This window comes from Crotalus tigris, unplaced genomic scaffold (genome assembly GCF_016545835.1).
Source record: "Crotalus tigris isolate CLP2741 ecotype Arizona unplaced genomic scaffold, ASM1654583v1 scf7180000017546.9332058, whole genome shotgun sequence".
Lineage (NCBI taxonomy): Eukaryota > Metazoa > Chordata > Lepidosauria > Squamata > Viperidae > Crotalus > Crotalus tigris.
The window spans coordinates 1,235,783-1,251,744 of record NW_024096465.1 but is presented as its reverse complement, the minus strand read 5'-3'; the positions used below and the strand labels follow the sequence as shown (position 1 = coordinate 1,251,744).

The 15,962-nt window shown below is 36.2% G+C and overlaps 1 protein-coding gene across 1 annotated transcript in view; it reads left to right on the top strand.

The window, feature by feature from the left end:
- TCERG1L (transcription elongation regulator 1 like) overlaps positions 1-15,962 on the top strand; it is a 186,786-nt gene that overhangs the window by 112,167 nt on the left and 58,657 nt on the right. Inside the window, exons 5-6 of the mRNA XM_039334794.1 lie at positions 3,835-3,960; positions 15,764-15,858. Coding sequence (XP_039190728.1) covers positions 3,835-3,960; positions 15,764-15,858 — 221 coding nt within the window. The remainder of the gene's footprint in view (positions 1-3,834; positions 3,961-15,763; positions 15,859-15,962) is intronic.

The window sequence follows — 15,962 nt, the reverse complement described above, 5'->3', positions numbered from 1 at the left end:
TAATTTATTAATGAAAACTAATATGGTTATAGTATTAGACTAACAATAACACTAGGGTCTATGGAGATTCATCAAGGTCATAGTTATCCCAAAGGTGCTTTTTCACGAGACAACAGGACTTTCTTGTTTTTCTAGCACATTTGCTGGCACATTTCTTTCAATGTGCATTTCCCATTCTTGTCTGCTTAATCTCTACTATGAATGTACATAGAAATATTGACATTTGCACTTTTACGCAGCTTCCTCATGAGTTGAAAATCTTTCCTGCTTTTGAGCTCACCCAACTGTTTGGGGTCATGTTCAAGAGGCAACTGGACTTTCTTGTTTTTCTTTGAAGACATTTCGTTTTTCATCCAAGTAGCTTCTTCAGTTCTGACTGGATGATGGGGACCAGAAGGATTTATATTCCTTGCAGGCAGCTGGTCGTTTGAATTCTTTTAGAGAGTCCTTGAAGCCACTTGGAAGTTTACTTGTGTCCTCAGGGTGACCTGAGTAGTGCAAATGGGTGTGGAGCCTTCTTGGAATTGCTGAAAGGACTGTGTTGTAGACTGGAAATAGATGATGTCATATCCCTCCCCCTCTGCTGAAAGAAGGCTGTTCAATTGTGACATAGATGGCCTCTTTGTCCCCTCTTTCAAACCAGCGATCCTCTCTGTCCAAAATATGGACTTGGAATAGCACCAGGGAGACCCAATTTGAAGTCTACTCTCACCCTTGACAGTTTACTGGATTATCCTTGGCAGAACATTATCTTGATCCTAATCTACATTGCACATTGTGAGCAAAAAAAAAGTGGGGGGAGTACCATATCATACTACTGTGAGTCCCTGAAGAAAAGACAGGATATAAATCTAATTTGTGTTTCACCAAATGAGAATTTGGAGAAAAAAATGAAAATAATAGGCAATCCATCCTTTATATTCCTGGACTGTATTTTCACATTAGAGAGTAAGGCAGCCATTAATCTATAGAAGGGTTACCAAGATGATCTTCTCATTTGATCTTTTTCCCCCAAAGATATTGTGGTTGATGTGCCCAAATTTCTCAAATGTTTCAGGGAAAAAAAAAAGGAAGTTATCTCCCTCTTTTTTTAAGAAGGAGAAGGAGAGAAGAGGGAAAAATACCAGCACATTACAGTGGAAATCATGTGCAGACTGATGTTAGTTCTACATAATGATGATTGGTGTGGGGGCGAGAAGGGGGAAACACAGCTAACAAAAGTAGCCTAAGTGTATTTTGCTGGCTTTTGTCACACTGGCTTTTTCAAGGAGTAAATGAAAAATGTGCATGCAGAGAGTGTTGATTAGAAAAGCAGAAAGTACACAAGCTAGGTCAGTGTCTTTCTGCGGCATGCAAAGTCTTGAAAAGCAAATCAGAAACAAGAAGTCTGGCACATCCTTATGTTTACCTAAGATAAAGGAAAAGGATGGAGTAGAAAGTCTTGGAGGTACCCTTTCAAAAGCCAGCTTACTTCATCTGCATTCTGAATGTAACTTATGCAGAGTGTGAGCAAATGTTGAAAGGGACTTGTTGAGATGCCCACCCTATGACATACAGTAATCTGCCATATGCATGTCTGTACAAGGGAAGTACAGATACAAAGAACAATATTGCTAAGGATGTGGTAAGCATTCATATATAATCCAACTATGTTTTTTTCTAAGGTATCTAGATTAAATACCGTAAATGCCGGCGTATAAGACGACTTCTGCGAGCGCTGAAATCGGCGCCAAAGACGGGGGTCGTCTTATATGCCAAGTCATCTTATACGCCGGAAATACTGGTAGTTTCCGGCGTATAAGATGACGTTCTAGGAATGCGGCCCGGCTATAAAGATGGGGGTCGTCTTATACGCCGGGTCGCCTAATACGGCGGCATATACGGTACCTGTACAATATTCAGGTGTTTGTTGGATTCTTTTCAGAGCGGTTTTCTTAGTCTGTTTTTTTTTTTAATTGGAGCTGCAATGAACAAGCAAAAGTATAGATGTCAATTTCAAAACATAACAGGTGTTAATGAAAATACTTATTAAATGAGGGCTGGTCCAGCTCCATGTGTCTAGCAATTTTAATGGAATTTTTAAGACCCTACTTGTTTCCCTCTTCAGATCAGTGAAATGATTATCTATGAATTAAATTAGATACTGTATATTGTATAAAAAATGTCTGGACTTGATTGGTTACAGTGTAATTTTTGTTAGTTTTTCTTAGGATTGTCATCTGGCGAGGAAAAGGCTATTTAAACATTCCTTGTATGTAGCGAAGACCCAGTCCCAATCCCCATGACTACTACTTGCCTTTTATGGATGGTAAAATCAAGCAAGCAAGGATTATGCTTAATAATCTGTTTAGATTATTCTCTGAATCTCTTGCTTGCAATGATGCAGTGAATTTAGTAGCAAATCTATGGGGAAAAAAGATTTTTTTATAAATATTTATATAGAAAACCTTGAAAACTACATTATAAATTTGTTCAGAAATTGCTAGATTAGAAGATCTTATGCATTTGCCTAGAGGTTGTTAGGGACTTCCCTTCCCTCCTTGTGGTAACAACGTGTTTTGCAAACCATATTTAGCTATTTATTTAAAGAAATATAACCTATTTTATTATACATTTATTCTCTTCACATCTCAAAATCTTGACCAACTTATATCTATCAGCTCATACTTTGCTAATAGTCTTTCATTGATATAAGCCATTTTTTTCAATTGAATTCATATTTATTTATTTATTTATTTATTTATTTATTTATGAGACTTATATACCGCTTTAAGTACAAGCACTCTCTAAGCAGTGTACACCAGTAAGCAATGTATATATATATATATTTACATTGCCCCCAACAATCTGGGTCCTCATTTTACCTACCCCGGAAGGATGGAAGGCTAAGTCAACCTTGAACCGGTGAGATTTGAACCGCTGACCTGCTGAACACAGTCAGCTAAAGTGGCCTGCAGTACTGCACTCTAACTGCTGCGCCACCTCGGCTCTTTTAATTGAATTCATTCATATCTTGCTTATTTCAAAAATAGGTAGAACATTAATTCATACTTGAAGGTGTCATACGTGGATTATGCTAATAATTGATTGATACGCTTTTCTAACTCTGATGTTCTTGCATTGATTCATATCCAAAAGACTCTGCTCCTAGGTTTCTCTGGTTATATTCCTATTTCTTTCTTTCTTTCTTTCTTTCTTTCTTTCTTTCTTTCTTTCTTTCTTTCTTTCTTTCTTTCTTCTTCAATTTTGGCTGAATCTTTAGAAGCTATATGCATTTAAATGGTTAATGCTGACTTTTCAGGCCAAGCATACAAGAACAACCAGCCTATTTGAACAACCTGACTCGGATTCACTTTACCTGTGTGTTCAGCTTCATTGTGTGATAAGTTTTTCCTTGTGTGAAAATGGGCCCTTACAGTTTAGGGCTTTTCCCACTTAACTTCCTGGAATCAATTCTCCCTTGAATTTCATTTGATTTAAAGAAGTCAAATTAAAATGCTTCTTTATGCAACACCTTTATGAAACTAGAAGACCCTTCTTTCTCATCATTCACCAGAGATTTATATTTTGGTTGTGCACTGTTAATTATATTGCATTAGCAAATGCCTTGCATTGAGTATTATATTGTTTTATTGCAGGATGTATATAGTCTTTTGGTTTTCTTATTCTGCACTAAGTTATAATTGCACATTAAATTAAAATTGACCACTACTAAATAGTTAATATTTAGTTTCCAATTACCTCTCGTGTTTATGATAACAAATTCAGTCCCAGGATCTCTGCACTTTTTACCTAGTGAAAAACTCAAATGCTTCTGTCCTCTTTTGTATGCAGGTATTGCTTCTAGACTCGAGACTTGCATGACTCCAAGGATGCCAGCTCAAGTCACCAGGGTAGCGGCTATCTCATCACCAGCTGTGACATTCATGGCAACCAATTTGGTGGATCAAACATTAGCAGGTGTGTTTATGTTTCATTGTACTGATTATCCTGCTAAAGCATATGTTGTGTATTTGCATACATTTCAACCAAATTGTTTCCTACGTTGTACAATAATGAAAAAACCCTGTGCTAACAGAAGTATTTTGAACTAAATCTAGCATGGTTACACAGCAACTGTTGTAGGATTTGCATCAGCTGAAGAACAGAGGAGCAGCTACTTTTCTTTCTTTTTTAAAAAAAAGTATTCCAGAATGGTTTAAATTTTTCCTTTTAGACTTTTGAATCAAATAAGTATTTTTTTTCTCTTTTAATAAATAAGTAAAATTCTCCATCCTTAAAATGTCAGCTGCAAAGGAATACCTCTATTTATTAAAGGATAAGTATTATAGAAATCACATCTCCACTAAAATGTCCTTTTATGTTACAGGAATGAATATATTTATATATATATATGGGTTTTGTGTGATTGAGCAATTATTTGAGACTCTATATTTTTTTCTTTCCTGTTATCATATCATATCCCTTCTTTGTCTTTCTGGCCTTCAGGCTCACCTACTCTAACTAGCCATGCCATTTAGACACACACACTGAAATTTGTTTGGTTTTTTTTCTGAATTGTCTTAACTCTTTACATAATTTCAGTTTTTTTCCTCCTCTGGCCCTAGATGTGGAGGCTGGTGTGTGAAAATTAGTGGTTCTTCAAGGGTTCATTCTGCCCAGATTCCAATATAAAATTGAATTAATTCACACTTCCTGGACAGCACCTGTTATTTTTTACAGTTGTCTGAATGTTGCAAATGTTTAAACTATTTTGCTTTAATTGTATATTCAAGCAAGAGAGGATGTCTGAAGTTCAGATGGGCAATTTTATTCTACTGGAAAACCATAACTTGGTTTTTCAATCTTCAGCAATCAAAGGCTGCCGTAGGTAGCTTAAAACACTTTCGTGTAGGTTAAAATATTTTGTTACCTGTGGACAACTTTAGGACAGCTTAAGAGGCTAAATGCACTTATTTTGGTACATTTTGGTCAAAACCTGGGAAAAAGCATACAATCAAGAAACCAATATCACCTAATATAAAAGTTGGTAGCATTGTCTTAAGTATGTTCATATGATACATTGATGTTGGCCTTATCATGCTTTGCTCAATTTGCCCAGTTCTGTAAAGTGATACACTGAAGCATAAATTAAATAGACAGATAGACTTTGTTGTGCAATATACTAGGCTAAAATATGGGTTTGCCCAACATACCTCACTAAATTGATTTTCCCAGTGCTTTTTTTGTATATATATATATATATATATATATATATATATATATATATATATATATATATATATATATATATATAAAGGTGCCAGAACTCACACATGTCATACAACCCGCCTTGCCTATCCTACAAGGTTCCATCCAAAAAAGGTGTTGGAACTCCGTTCTGGGTGATCTATGACAAAAAAAGCTCTGGGTTTTCAGTGTGTCTTGTGAACACATTTATTATATAATTTCACTGCTCAAGGTTGACTCAGCCTTCCATCCTTCCAAGGTCGGAAAAATGAGGGCCGGTAAAATTGTTGGAGGCCATATGCTGACTCTGTAAACCGCTTAGAGAGGGCTGTAAAGCACTGTGAAGTAGTATATATGCTATTGCTATTATATAACATTGTTTAGATCAAAGCAATAGTAGAAGAAAATAAGACAAAGGCATTGTTCAAACTCACATTCGAGATCAACAAGCTTAATGAAATATCAAATCAGCAACCTATTTATTTTCCTCCTAGTAAATAACTCTTATTCTAAGAAACGGTAACTCTTAGCTAAATATTATTTGATGCAATTTTTCAATGTTTCCCGTATTCCTGTTCCACTTAAATTTATGAATGCATAAAGACACAAACACTTTGCTTATATTGGTATCAACTTTGTATACCAGTTCTCTATTCACAGGTAGTTTATGGTGTATTAATGTATAGATTAGTTTGCTCTGTTCCACAGTTTTCATTCATGTTTTTCAGTACATGCTTTAGTCTGTTTTCACTCATTACAATTGTTTTAACTCTGATGCAGAATTTGGAAGAGCAAAATCTCCTGGATAACTCAGTTTTGGATGAGATTAATTAATGACTGGATTTAGCAGAGTCTGAATTTCAGTCTTTTTGGATGCTGTCTGTTGCTCTTCCTCCTTTTCAGTTTAGATTGGAATCTACCACATTCAATTTCTTATGCATCCTAAGATACCCTCTGCCTTTTGCTTTGTTAAAAAGCTGCACCTGTTTCAATCAAGAATATCAGCATATCAGCTGAAATAATACATTGGGAATGCAAAAGAGCCTACCTTTTTAGACTTAAACAATAAGGACATCTGATTCTGTTTGCATACTTTGCAGCTGCACCTTGTTAATAAATACCTTACCTAAGATGGATGAGTAGAAAGAAAAGGATGGAGTCCAAAAATAAGCAGGAAGGAGGAATGTGTTGTTGCTGTTGTGAGCAGTGGTTGAGATCTTGTTAGGCCTGTTTCTCACAGCAATAACTGTAGAATTATTTCCGAGGAGAATGCCTTTCTCAGATTCAACAGCCCAACATATCTGGCTTGTTCCCAATGGCCATTTCCAGTTCAGCTCTATAATGGTCTTGGGGAGTAATCTGAATTCTGAGTCTTGGGAATGTGATGGTTTGGACCAGGACTGCTTTCCAGATGATAGGTACAGGAAATGGACATCTCTGTGAGATCTTCCAGTTAGAAAAAAGCCTGTATTCTGTTCTCCAATGGGTGTGTGTCGGGGGCCAGGATTCAGATTCAAACTCTGATACTGACAATGTTGCTCCAGCTCAGTCTGAGGATAGTCAGCCTCAGGAATTTTCAAGCCACGAGTCGTCAGAGAAGGCCAGCTGGAGCAGTCAGATGATGAGGAACATCAGCATCAGACTTTGATACATGCAGTGGCAAGCAGAGCAATGCCAATCAATGAGGCTTCTCACTAGGCAAAGGGCACAGCCTGAATAATTGCAGCCAGATGTGTGCAGGCAGATTTATGTATTGGAAACTCCACTTTGTGATTCTTGTTCCTATTGGTTGGCAGACAATTCAACTTGTTGCTCTAACTTCTGGAACAAAATTGGATCACTCTATGGCATCCTAGACTTCAATCAGATTTATTCAGGCAAGCTCCCTTTGCACAGACCCTGATTTACAATCTTGTCTACTGTTATCTGCTTGAGTCCATAGCAACTATGACTGAATGTGTATGTCTGCAACCTAGACAGAACAGATTGGTGTATGGGAAGTGCCCCCCTGGATAAGTCCAAAGAAGCTTCTCTAATAAAGATAGTCCTTGACTTATAACTGCAACTGAGTCCTGAATTACAGTCATTAAGTTGTTCCTGTCGTTGAACAAGGCACCTCATGCAATCCTGGCTCTCCCCACTACAGTCATTATGTGCAGAGCATGGGGTGCCTCAGGGATTGTGAGGTGTCCTGGTTGCTAAACAAATGGTCATAAGTCAAGGATTACTTGTATATACAGACGCTATGCCACAGGGACAAATTGGAGATTATATTTTTATTTATTTAAAATCTTTGTATGGTTATCCAATTCAAACAATGTGACTTTAGTTGGTTATATAAATATTTTAAGTAAAAATAATTAGAAAAACTTACTCTCAAAACCTAAAATGTATATCAGTTAGTAGACGTGTGTTTTTCTACAGATATGATCTGCTTACTGTAAAAAAATAATTGAATCCATTAGTAGCTCATGTAATTCTCCCTAACTGGAGAATTAAATAAAAATGGGGATGCTAATTACAGATAATCCTTGACTTTCAACAGTTCATTTAGTGACCGTTCAAAGTTACAACAGCACTGAAAAAAGTGACTTATGACCGTTTTTCACACTTACAACTGTTGTAGTATCTCCATGGTCACATGATCAAAATTAGATGCCTGGCAATTGGTTCATATTTATGGTGTTCATCCTATCCTGGGTTTATATGATCCCCTTTTGCAACCTTCTGACAAACAAAGTCAATGGGGAAACCAGATTCACTTAACGACCATGTTACTAACTTAACAAATTAAGTTTGTGGCAAAGAAAAATTCATAAAATGGGGCAAAACTCACTTAACAAATGTTTCACTTAGCAACATAAATTTTGGGCTCAATTGTGGTCATAACTTGAGGACTACCTGTATCTGATGGGTAGTCCCTTTCCTCTAGTATTTCCTATCTCTGTTGCCCTACATTACAGATGTTCTCAATTATATGAATTGCTGCTATTTCTTTTTTTTGAAACTGATCAGTGGTTCCTTGTCCTTTCAGGAATATAGATGGACAGAAATGTAATCTACTCTACTACCAATGTTAAATGGGAAGAATTCCCATCTATTATTACACTGATTTTTTTTTAAATGTCCATTAAAAAACAATTAAACGCTTGTTTTCCTAAACCCATACTATGCAACTTTAGCTAATGGCTGTTAATAAAAAGTCCACGAGAAACTTTTTTGCCTAATATTCTACCTCATATAAATTTCCCCAATGAAGCATTTTTAAAAAGTTCCTCTATTTGTTAAAAAAAATAACTATTCTATTTGAAAAGTACAACCATCTCAGAAGTATATTCTTTTTCAGATACATCACTCTCACAGTTTATATGTGTGTCCAGATGGAGACTGTTAAATGGAGAGGGATAAATACCAAATGCCATTCAAAACTGTCATCTATACCGTGATGAAATCCATTGTGACAGATCTTGCAAAACCAGGCCAGTAGATAGCCATGGTAGATTTTTTAAAAAATATTTATATTCTTACCAACTCTCCTCTTAGCACTTTTTCATCTTTTTCCTAACTTGGCATGATGGATAGGACGTAATGGGCAAGTGGGGGAATCAATAAGAAAATAAGGTGACAGTAGGTATAAGCATCAATAAATTCACATCACTCCATACGCATTTAGAGAGCGGTACACACATACTGTAGATACTTGGAATGCACAATCTCCACACTCAGACCTTGGGATAACATCTAGAGCCTCCATGAGTTAGACCCCCAAGCAGCAACATTTGATCAAAGTGGGAAATTATTAAGGGAGTGGAACATTTATATGTTGACTGCCTTTAATTTCATTTAAAGTCAGCTTGCATAAAGAAGGGGAAATGCAACTTCACTATTTACTAAAAGTTGTCCATATAGCTTGGTATTACTGACACGTATTGGCAACAGGAATTCAAATGGAAGATTTTGAAGACCTATCTAGAGATGCCAGAGGTTAAATCTCAATCTTTTGCATGCAAATAGGTGCTTTTCACAAGTCTCTATTTACTTCTGGAAAAATTATAGCCATAAGAACAAAACCATTCAAATTCAATGTACAATTTTCGTATGCAACCTGCAATCAAAATGGGAACAATTTTGCAGTAAGTTCTTTACTATAACTTGGGGTACGTTATTCCCCTCTCCATATGCTTTATTTTATGAGAACTTTCTGAGTCTTTTAATCATACCCAAGCTGAATGAGTAAAGTAGGTATCTCTAGATTTTTGCCAAAATAAAGATCAACCGCTTGGGATGAAGGTGAATCATTTATTTCAATAGCATTGGATGGTCATGCAGAAATCCAGTAACAGAAATACAGGCACCCTAGATTCACCATATGCGACATCTTTTTCCCCAAAAGGGATCTATTGATTTATTGTTTGTAATCTGTATATCATTGTCTCTTGCATCCACGATTGCCCCTGAATTCTGCCATTAATCACAACTTGTTTTTTTATCAGCAACAACGAGAAGAAAATGTGCTGGGTTATGATGCTTTCTTTTTTAACATGAAATAAGCTTTTCAATCAACCACCATTCATTTTTTAGTAGTTTGGTTCTATCTGTCATCTGAGACATTTCATGCTTTAAGGGCCCATAAATCAATATTTATGAATAACTAAAATGCTCCAAGTCTGCTTCCCAACTGGAAAAAAGAGATGCTTTTGAATACTTTTGCAAAAACATGACAATTAAGATACAAATATGTTTATAAACCTTATTGATATGATAAGAATAAATATCTAACTGGATTACTCCTTGGTTACTGCATAAAACTGATTGTTGCCAATATTTTATTTACTGTGATTTAGAATATTTTGATTGTATTATATCTTTTAATGGAAATATATTTATAGCAGTCTGTTCTTATATTTCATCTAACAATTATTGAAATGACTGTTTTTGTAGTATACTGGCTGAGATGATCATTAATCATTGGAAAGCATGTTTTATATTCGCTCCTGAATTTCCTTATCATAAATTATTTAAAGGTTCTTATTATTCTCTAACCATAGTTACAGGATTCTTTTAATTCAGCATTTACCTCATATCTCAATATTATTTTTCTTGTTTGCAAGGGATTCCACATGGTCAGAGATTTTATTGTCTTTATTAGTTTTATTGTCATTGAAGATTTTGCCAAGAACCCTAGAAATGGCCTGTTCTTTCTTTTCTATCTCATTCTAAGGATCCAAAATTCTAAATATTACTGCATATCTCTCTCTCTCTCTCTCTCTCTCTCTCTCTCTCTCTCTCTCTCTCTCTCTCTCTCTCTCTCTCTCTCTCTCTGTGTGTGTGTGTGTGTGTGTGTGTGAATAGAGCCTCCCCTTCCTGAAAAACAACCAATAATTAGCAATGGATTTTAAAGCCATTTTCCTAGATCACTTTTATAGCAACAATCTAGCTATTATGAAATCTGTAACAAGGTTGCCCAACTAAATATAATTGTTTAATACATCTAAAATGTATTTTAAAAAGACTAACTTTTTTAAAAAAATCAGGTTTGAATTTTTTCATCTGTAACATTCTAGAGGATGTGAATTAGTTTAAATCTGTCCTATTAGTACATTCTTCAATAAGAATTTATCAATAACTGAATCATTCTATCTTACTCCGAGAATTCTGGTCATGCTTTATCTTGGTTGTCATTTTATGGATTTCTGCTGAGAATACTACCAGTGGCATACTGGTTCCTTGGAGTTTGGAATCCTTGGAACAGAATAAGATGGTTCCTTCATAAACCTAAGCTTTAAATTACATTTTTACAGGTTCCAGCAAATTTTAAGTTAGGCAAGGAGTTTTAAAATTCTTAGAATCTCTAAGTCAAATTACTCCTGCCCCATATATCCTTCATCAGCATAACTGGTTCTTTAGCTTAAGAATAGAATAGAATAGAATAGAATAGAATAGAATAGAATAGAATAGAATAGAATAGAATAGAATAGAATAGAATTCTTTATTGGCCAAGTGTGATTGGACACATGAGGAATTTGTCTGCAGTGCATAAGCTCTAAGTGTACATACAAACAACAAAGTGATAAGTCATGGATCATAAATCATAAGATACAATCATAAATCATAAGATGTAAACAGCAATATATGTTTCTGAGGATAATGTTGCAGGATCCAATCTGGGTTGGTCACCGGGACCAGAATATTCTGCTAGAGAGAAGTTCCCTAAGGAAGGGCTCAAGCATGAATCCAAAAGCTCCGAAGGCTAAACCTCTGGACCTGGTGACTGTCCCAGATTGGATCCAGTTCCTTAGCTTATATCCATGTAATTGCTCAATACCTTATATTTGTTTCCATCCTAAATTCATGGTTATCTTTAAAAGAACAACAAAATATATTTTCCAGTCCTAAGACATTAATAATAGCAATAAATCCTACTGAAATTACTAAAAAATTTCCTCTGAATAAACATGAATAGAATGGATCTATACAAGTGAATATATTTTTCAGTCAGTTTTATCTCAGTAATGAACTTTGCTTTTACAAATCCATTTTCTGTTTTTGCACTGTTTATATTAAATAAAACAAGACTTCATAACCCCAAATGAATTTTGATTGCCTGGTGTTTTGTGCTGTTTTCGAGCTGGAATTTATTTGATGACAAAATCATGAGAGTTAGTGGAAGATCACAAAATGAGGAATACTTAGGGATGTCAAAGTGTTCTGCTGCTCAAGCTCTTGGAAAGTAATTGAATAGGCTTAGCTTTTCTAGAACAGGCAAAATATCAGAGCCAATTATGTTTGCAAAAAGTCCTGGGCATGTAGATTGCTTTGCACATCTCTATAACTGCTGCAAAATCAATGATGTTAAAGGAATATTCCTACAAATCAAAACAAATCTAGCTTTCCCATTGTCTCCCAAATTCACGTTCCAGCAGACATATTAAGAACCTATTATTCAAAAATGTTCATCAGTCAGACACTGTATTTTGTAAACAATACATTAGTTGCTCCTGCAATCTTCGATAAGAGAAATAAAATATCAGGGACTTTAACCAAAATGCAGATGAAAATGTCAAGTGTGTGCAACTAAACAGAAGTGGTCTGTTTGCTTATGATTTTTTCTAAAGACCTACATGGCCAGTTTTATGCATTCACATAGTTCATCATTCAAAATAGATTGGATTATTTCACAATTTTGTTCTCTCATCAAAGGATGGCTTAGTTAGAATTTTTGTATGAAGGTATGTTTTGGGGTCTCCATTTGCAGTCCCTGAAACCACTTCCAAACAAAAGTGAAAATGTTTCCTGTCATTTTAAACACAGACAAAAGTCCTAGGTTTAGAATTAGCACCAAATAGGTTCATCAACTTTTCTATTTCTTCAAGAGAAGGAGAAATGACATTACCTCTTCTTCACTGAACACATCATAGGTTCATGATTCAGGAGGAATTCAGTACGGTAGTTTGTGCTTGATCTAACAACCCATGCAAGCATTGTTAGGTACATAAGTCTCTTCTGTGCTCTTGAATTCTGTTTCTGACAAATAAAGCTTAAACATTAAAACCATAGAAAATAAAATAAAAAGTGGCTGAAGTCTCAAGGGTTTGCCCACATCTCTCGTAATTCTCATATTCTTGTGGCCTTTAAAGCATGAATACTGAAATCTCATGTGATTTCGGACTTTTTTTGTTTTTAATAAATCATTCCTGTGAACATCATCCAAATGGAGGTCATAGATTTCCAAGTGTTGCTACATCATAATACATATTCTTCTGTTATGCAGTTTGTCAGATGTGACTCGGTAAAATAAAAGATGGAGTCTGGATTTGTCTTGATAAGTCAAATGCATTTATTTAGCTGAATAAAGACGAGTCCTCCCTAAAGGTGGAGGAACCCTGAACACAGTGTGAGCTTTGCTTTCATTTGGTTACATAAGAGGAAGCTGGAACATAGTAGATAAGTATAGAAATATAGAAATTATAAGAAAAGTCATGCCTTCTGTGGTTTTGATTCATGCCAAAACTGCAGACTAGTGGTTTCCTGATGGACTTTCCATAACCTCAAAGACCTTGCCATATGGGCAACCATCAAATTCATCAGATTCCTGATCAACACTTCCTCTTATGTATTTATGTTCTAGATTGCAACACAGGTGCAAGTGAGTGAATCTTGCATCATGGCATCCTCATGCACATAGCTTTATTTTTTGTGTCTTCATGCTTAGGAGTCATAAAGACTACATGCAGCATGACATGCAGTATATTTGCTAATACTTGCATTGAAGGAACCCATTATTCTAAATACTATTTGAACATTGTGAAACTGTGTGAAGAGAGGAAATAGAGAAAACAAATGAAATATCTCTCACCCCTCCCCCTCCTATGCATCACACACACACACACACACACACACACACACACACACACACACACACCACATACAACAGGTGTTAAGAGTCTTTATTAAGGCTTCCAAGCCTGAATTAATATTGCCCAGCAATTCCCTTTGCCAGCATCAGCCCACCCCCAATGAGTTCAACAGGCTACACAAAAGAAGCCAGCACTAGTCCACAGTGCAAAGACAAGACAAGTACCTGAGGCAAAGGCAAGTCTCATGGAAAAGGCGTGTCTACAAGGCAAAGGCAAGTCCACAAGGCAAGTCCAGAATTCAAAAGGCATGATCCAAAGTTGAAGGCAAGAATCATGACAGCTGAAGAATACACAGAAAGGAAACAAACACATTCCCGGCATTGTTTCACTTTTCTTGCTGAGCTAAATAACTGCTTCCTAATGCAGCCCATCAAGATGGACAAGGCTGCCTCCTCGCAAGTAGCCTGGCTGATATTTGTTATGCCTGCCTCCTCTCAGCCCTACATGCAGTAGTGGGATTCAGCCGGTTCGCACTGGTTCGGTAGAACTGATAGCTAAATTTTGTTGAGTTTGGAGAACTGGCTGAATGCACACTGCTTCTGGAAGTCCATTTTAGGCCTGAGACCCTGGAGACCCCAGGCCTAGAACAGCCCACTGGAAGTGCGTGGATGCCACCATTCGAAGTCCATTCTAGGCCTCGGACACCTAGGCCTCCATCCACACAGAGAACTAGTTGTTCAGATATTTCAATCCCACCACTGTCTACATGCCCTCAAGTTGGGCAGGAAAGAGGCACTCCACTGACCAGCTGCAGCTGCACTTCTCCTGTCTTTAACTTAGCCAGCTGCTGATCTGATTGCTCCCCTGTGCTCGTCCCTTCCACTCCTGGCTCATAACTCTCAGCTGCCTCCCTTCCTAATCTGCCCATGACTGGGTCATCCTCCTCTGAACTGCCATCTGGAGAGGTGTCTGGGGAAGCATCCAGGTAATCATACACAGCCTTTCATTGATGACTGTGGAACTGCCCTTCAGTTTTCTTGGAGTAAAGTCATTTTGGAGAACTTTTTAGGCTAACCCTGGTTAGATGAAATCAGCAATACAAATTATGGAGACCTGCATTTTGTGAAACATTGCCTTCCCATTATTTAGCTATTTGCTATGCAATAAATACTTTAGATAAGTTTTAAAACTGGATACAAAAAGTTAAAAAAAATAAGCTTTTTAAAATTCACATGCTATCTCTTCCTGGTGGATTAATGACACATTAGCTACAAGGGTTATGTAAAAGGGGTGGTTTTAAAATCAGTCTGATTAAAGCTCTTGACATGGATGTGTTCTTTGGTTTTCTGAGGCTTATTTATTTTTAGAAAAATTAGGAAGAAATTCAAGTTTATTTTCTGATCATTGGGGCAATGCCCTCCGTCTTGCAAAAGTGTCTGCCTGCCAACTTTCTGACAATTATCTCGTCCCAGAATGGATCTGTTTGTGGAGTTAAAATGAAATTAACTAGCCTAAGGCTATGTTACTTGTATCTTTTTATTTGCACTTGAATTTTCAAAATTATGAATGGGATTTTGTTGCTGTGTGCACAGCTGATATATCAGTCAGGAAACAGAGCCCTCAGCCATTCTTTCTATGAAATCAGAGATCTGTCCAGAAAACCATTGGCAAAGAAAAGAGAACAGAGTTTAATGCACTCTGTGTCCGTGTGTGTGTGTGTGTGTGTGTGTGTGTGTGTGTAGTGGGGAGAAGGGGAACAGAAAAATAAATACTCAAATGATTTTGTAGATTCTTTCAGAAAAATTGGTTGTTTTCATTCAGTAAAAGTCAACATAGCGACTTCAAAAACAATATTTGATTTTAACAAGTTTAAGCCCACACGCCTTAAAGTCACCTAGTTTGAGAAACACTGGTTTAGATTGAAGCTTTCAATTCTCCTTTTATCAATACATGTGGCACAATTCATTATTGTCAGTGATGATTAACAAATCATTTAATAATAAACTTTGAGGTTACTGAAAATCTAATTTTGAATTATAGTACATGTACTGATTTTGGAAAAAGAACATATCTTTCTAAATGAAGGTTTCTGCTTTTCTTTTTTTTTTTAGCTCAGATTTAAAGATCCTCCAAATGAGAAATAGAAGATAGGTTATTGATTTGTTTTGTAATTGCAGATAAAGGGAAAGAACCAGACAGGACATCCTGCCCGCCAACCCTAATTTTACATACTGAAATGAAGAATAAGCCAGCAGAAAATGAAAATGAGAAGGTTAGTTTCCTATTGTTTAATTCTGAGTTGAGAAAGACATTGATTTTGTCCATAAATTTCTCCTGCAAAGTATATCCCCAAATCTGCATATTCAAGAGTTTGTT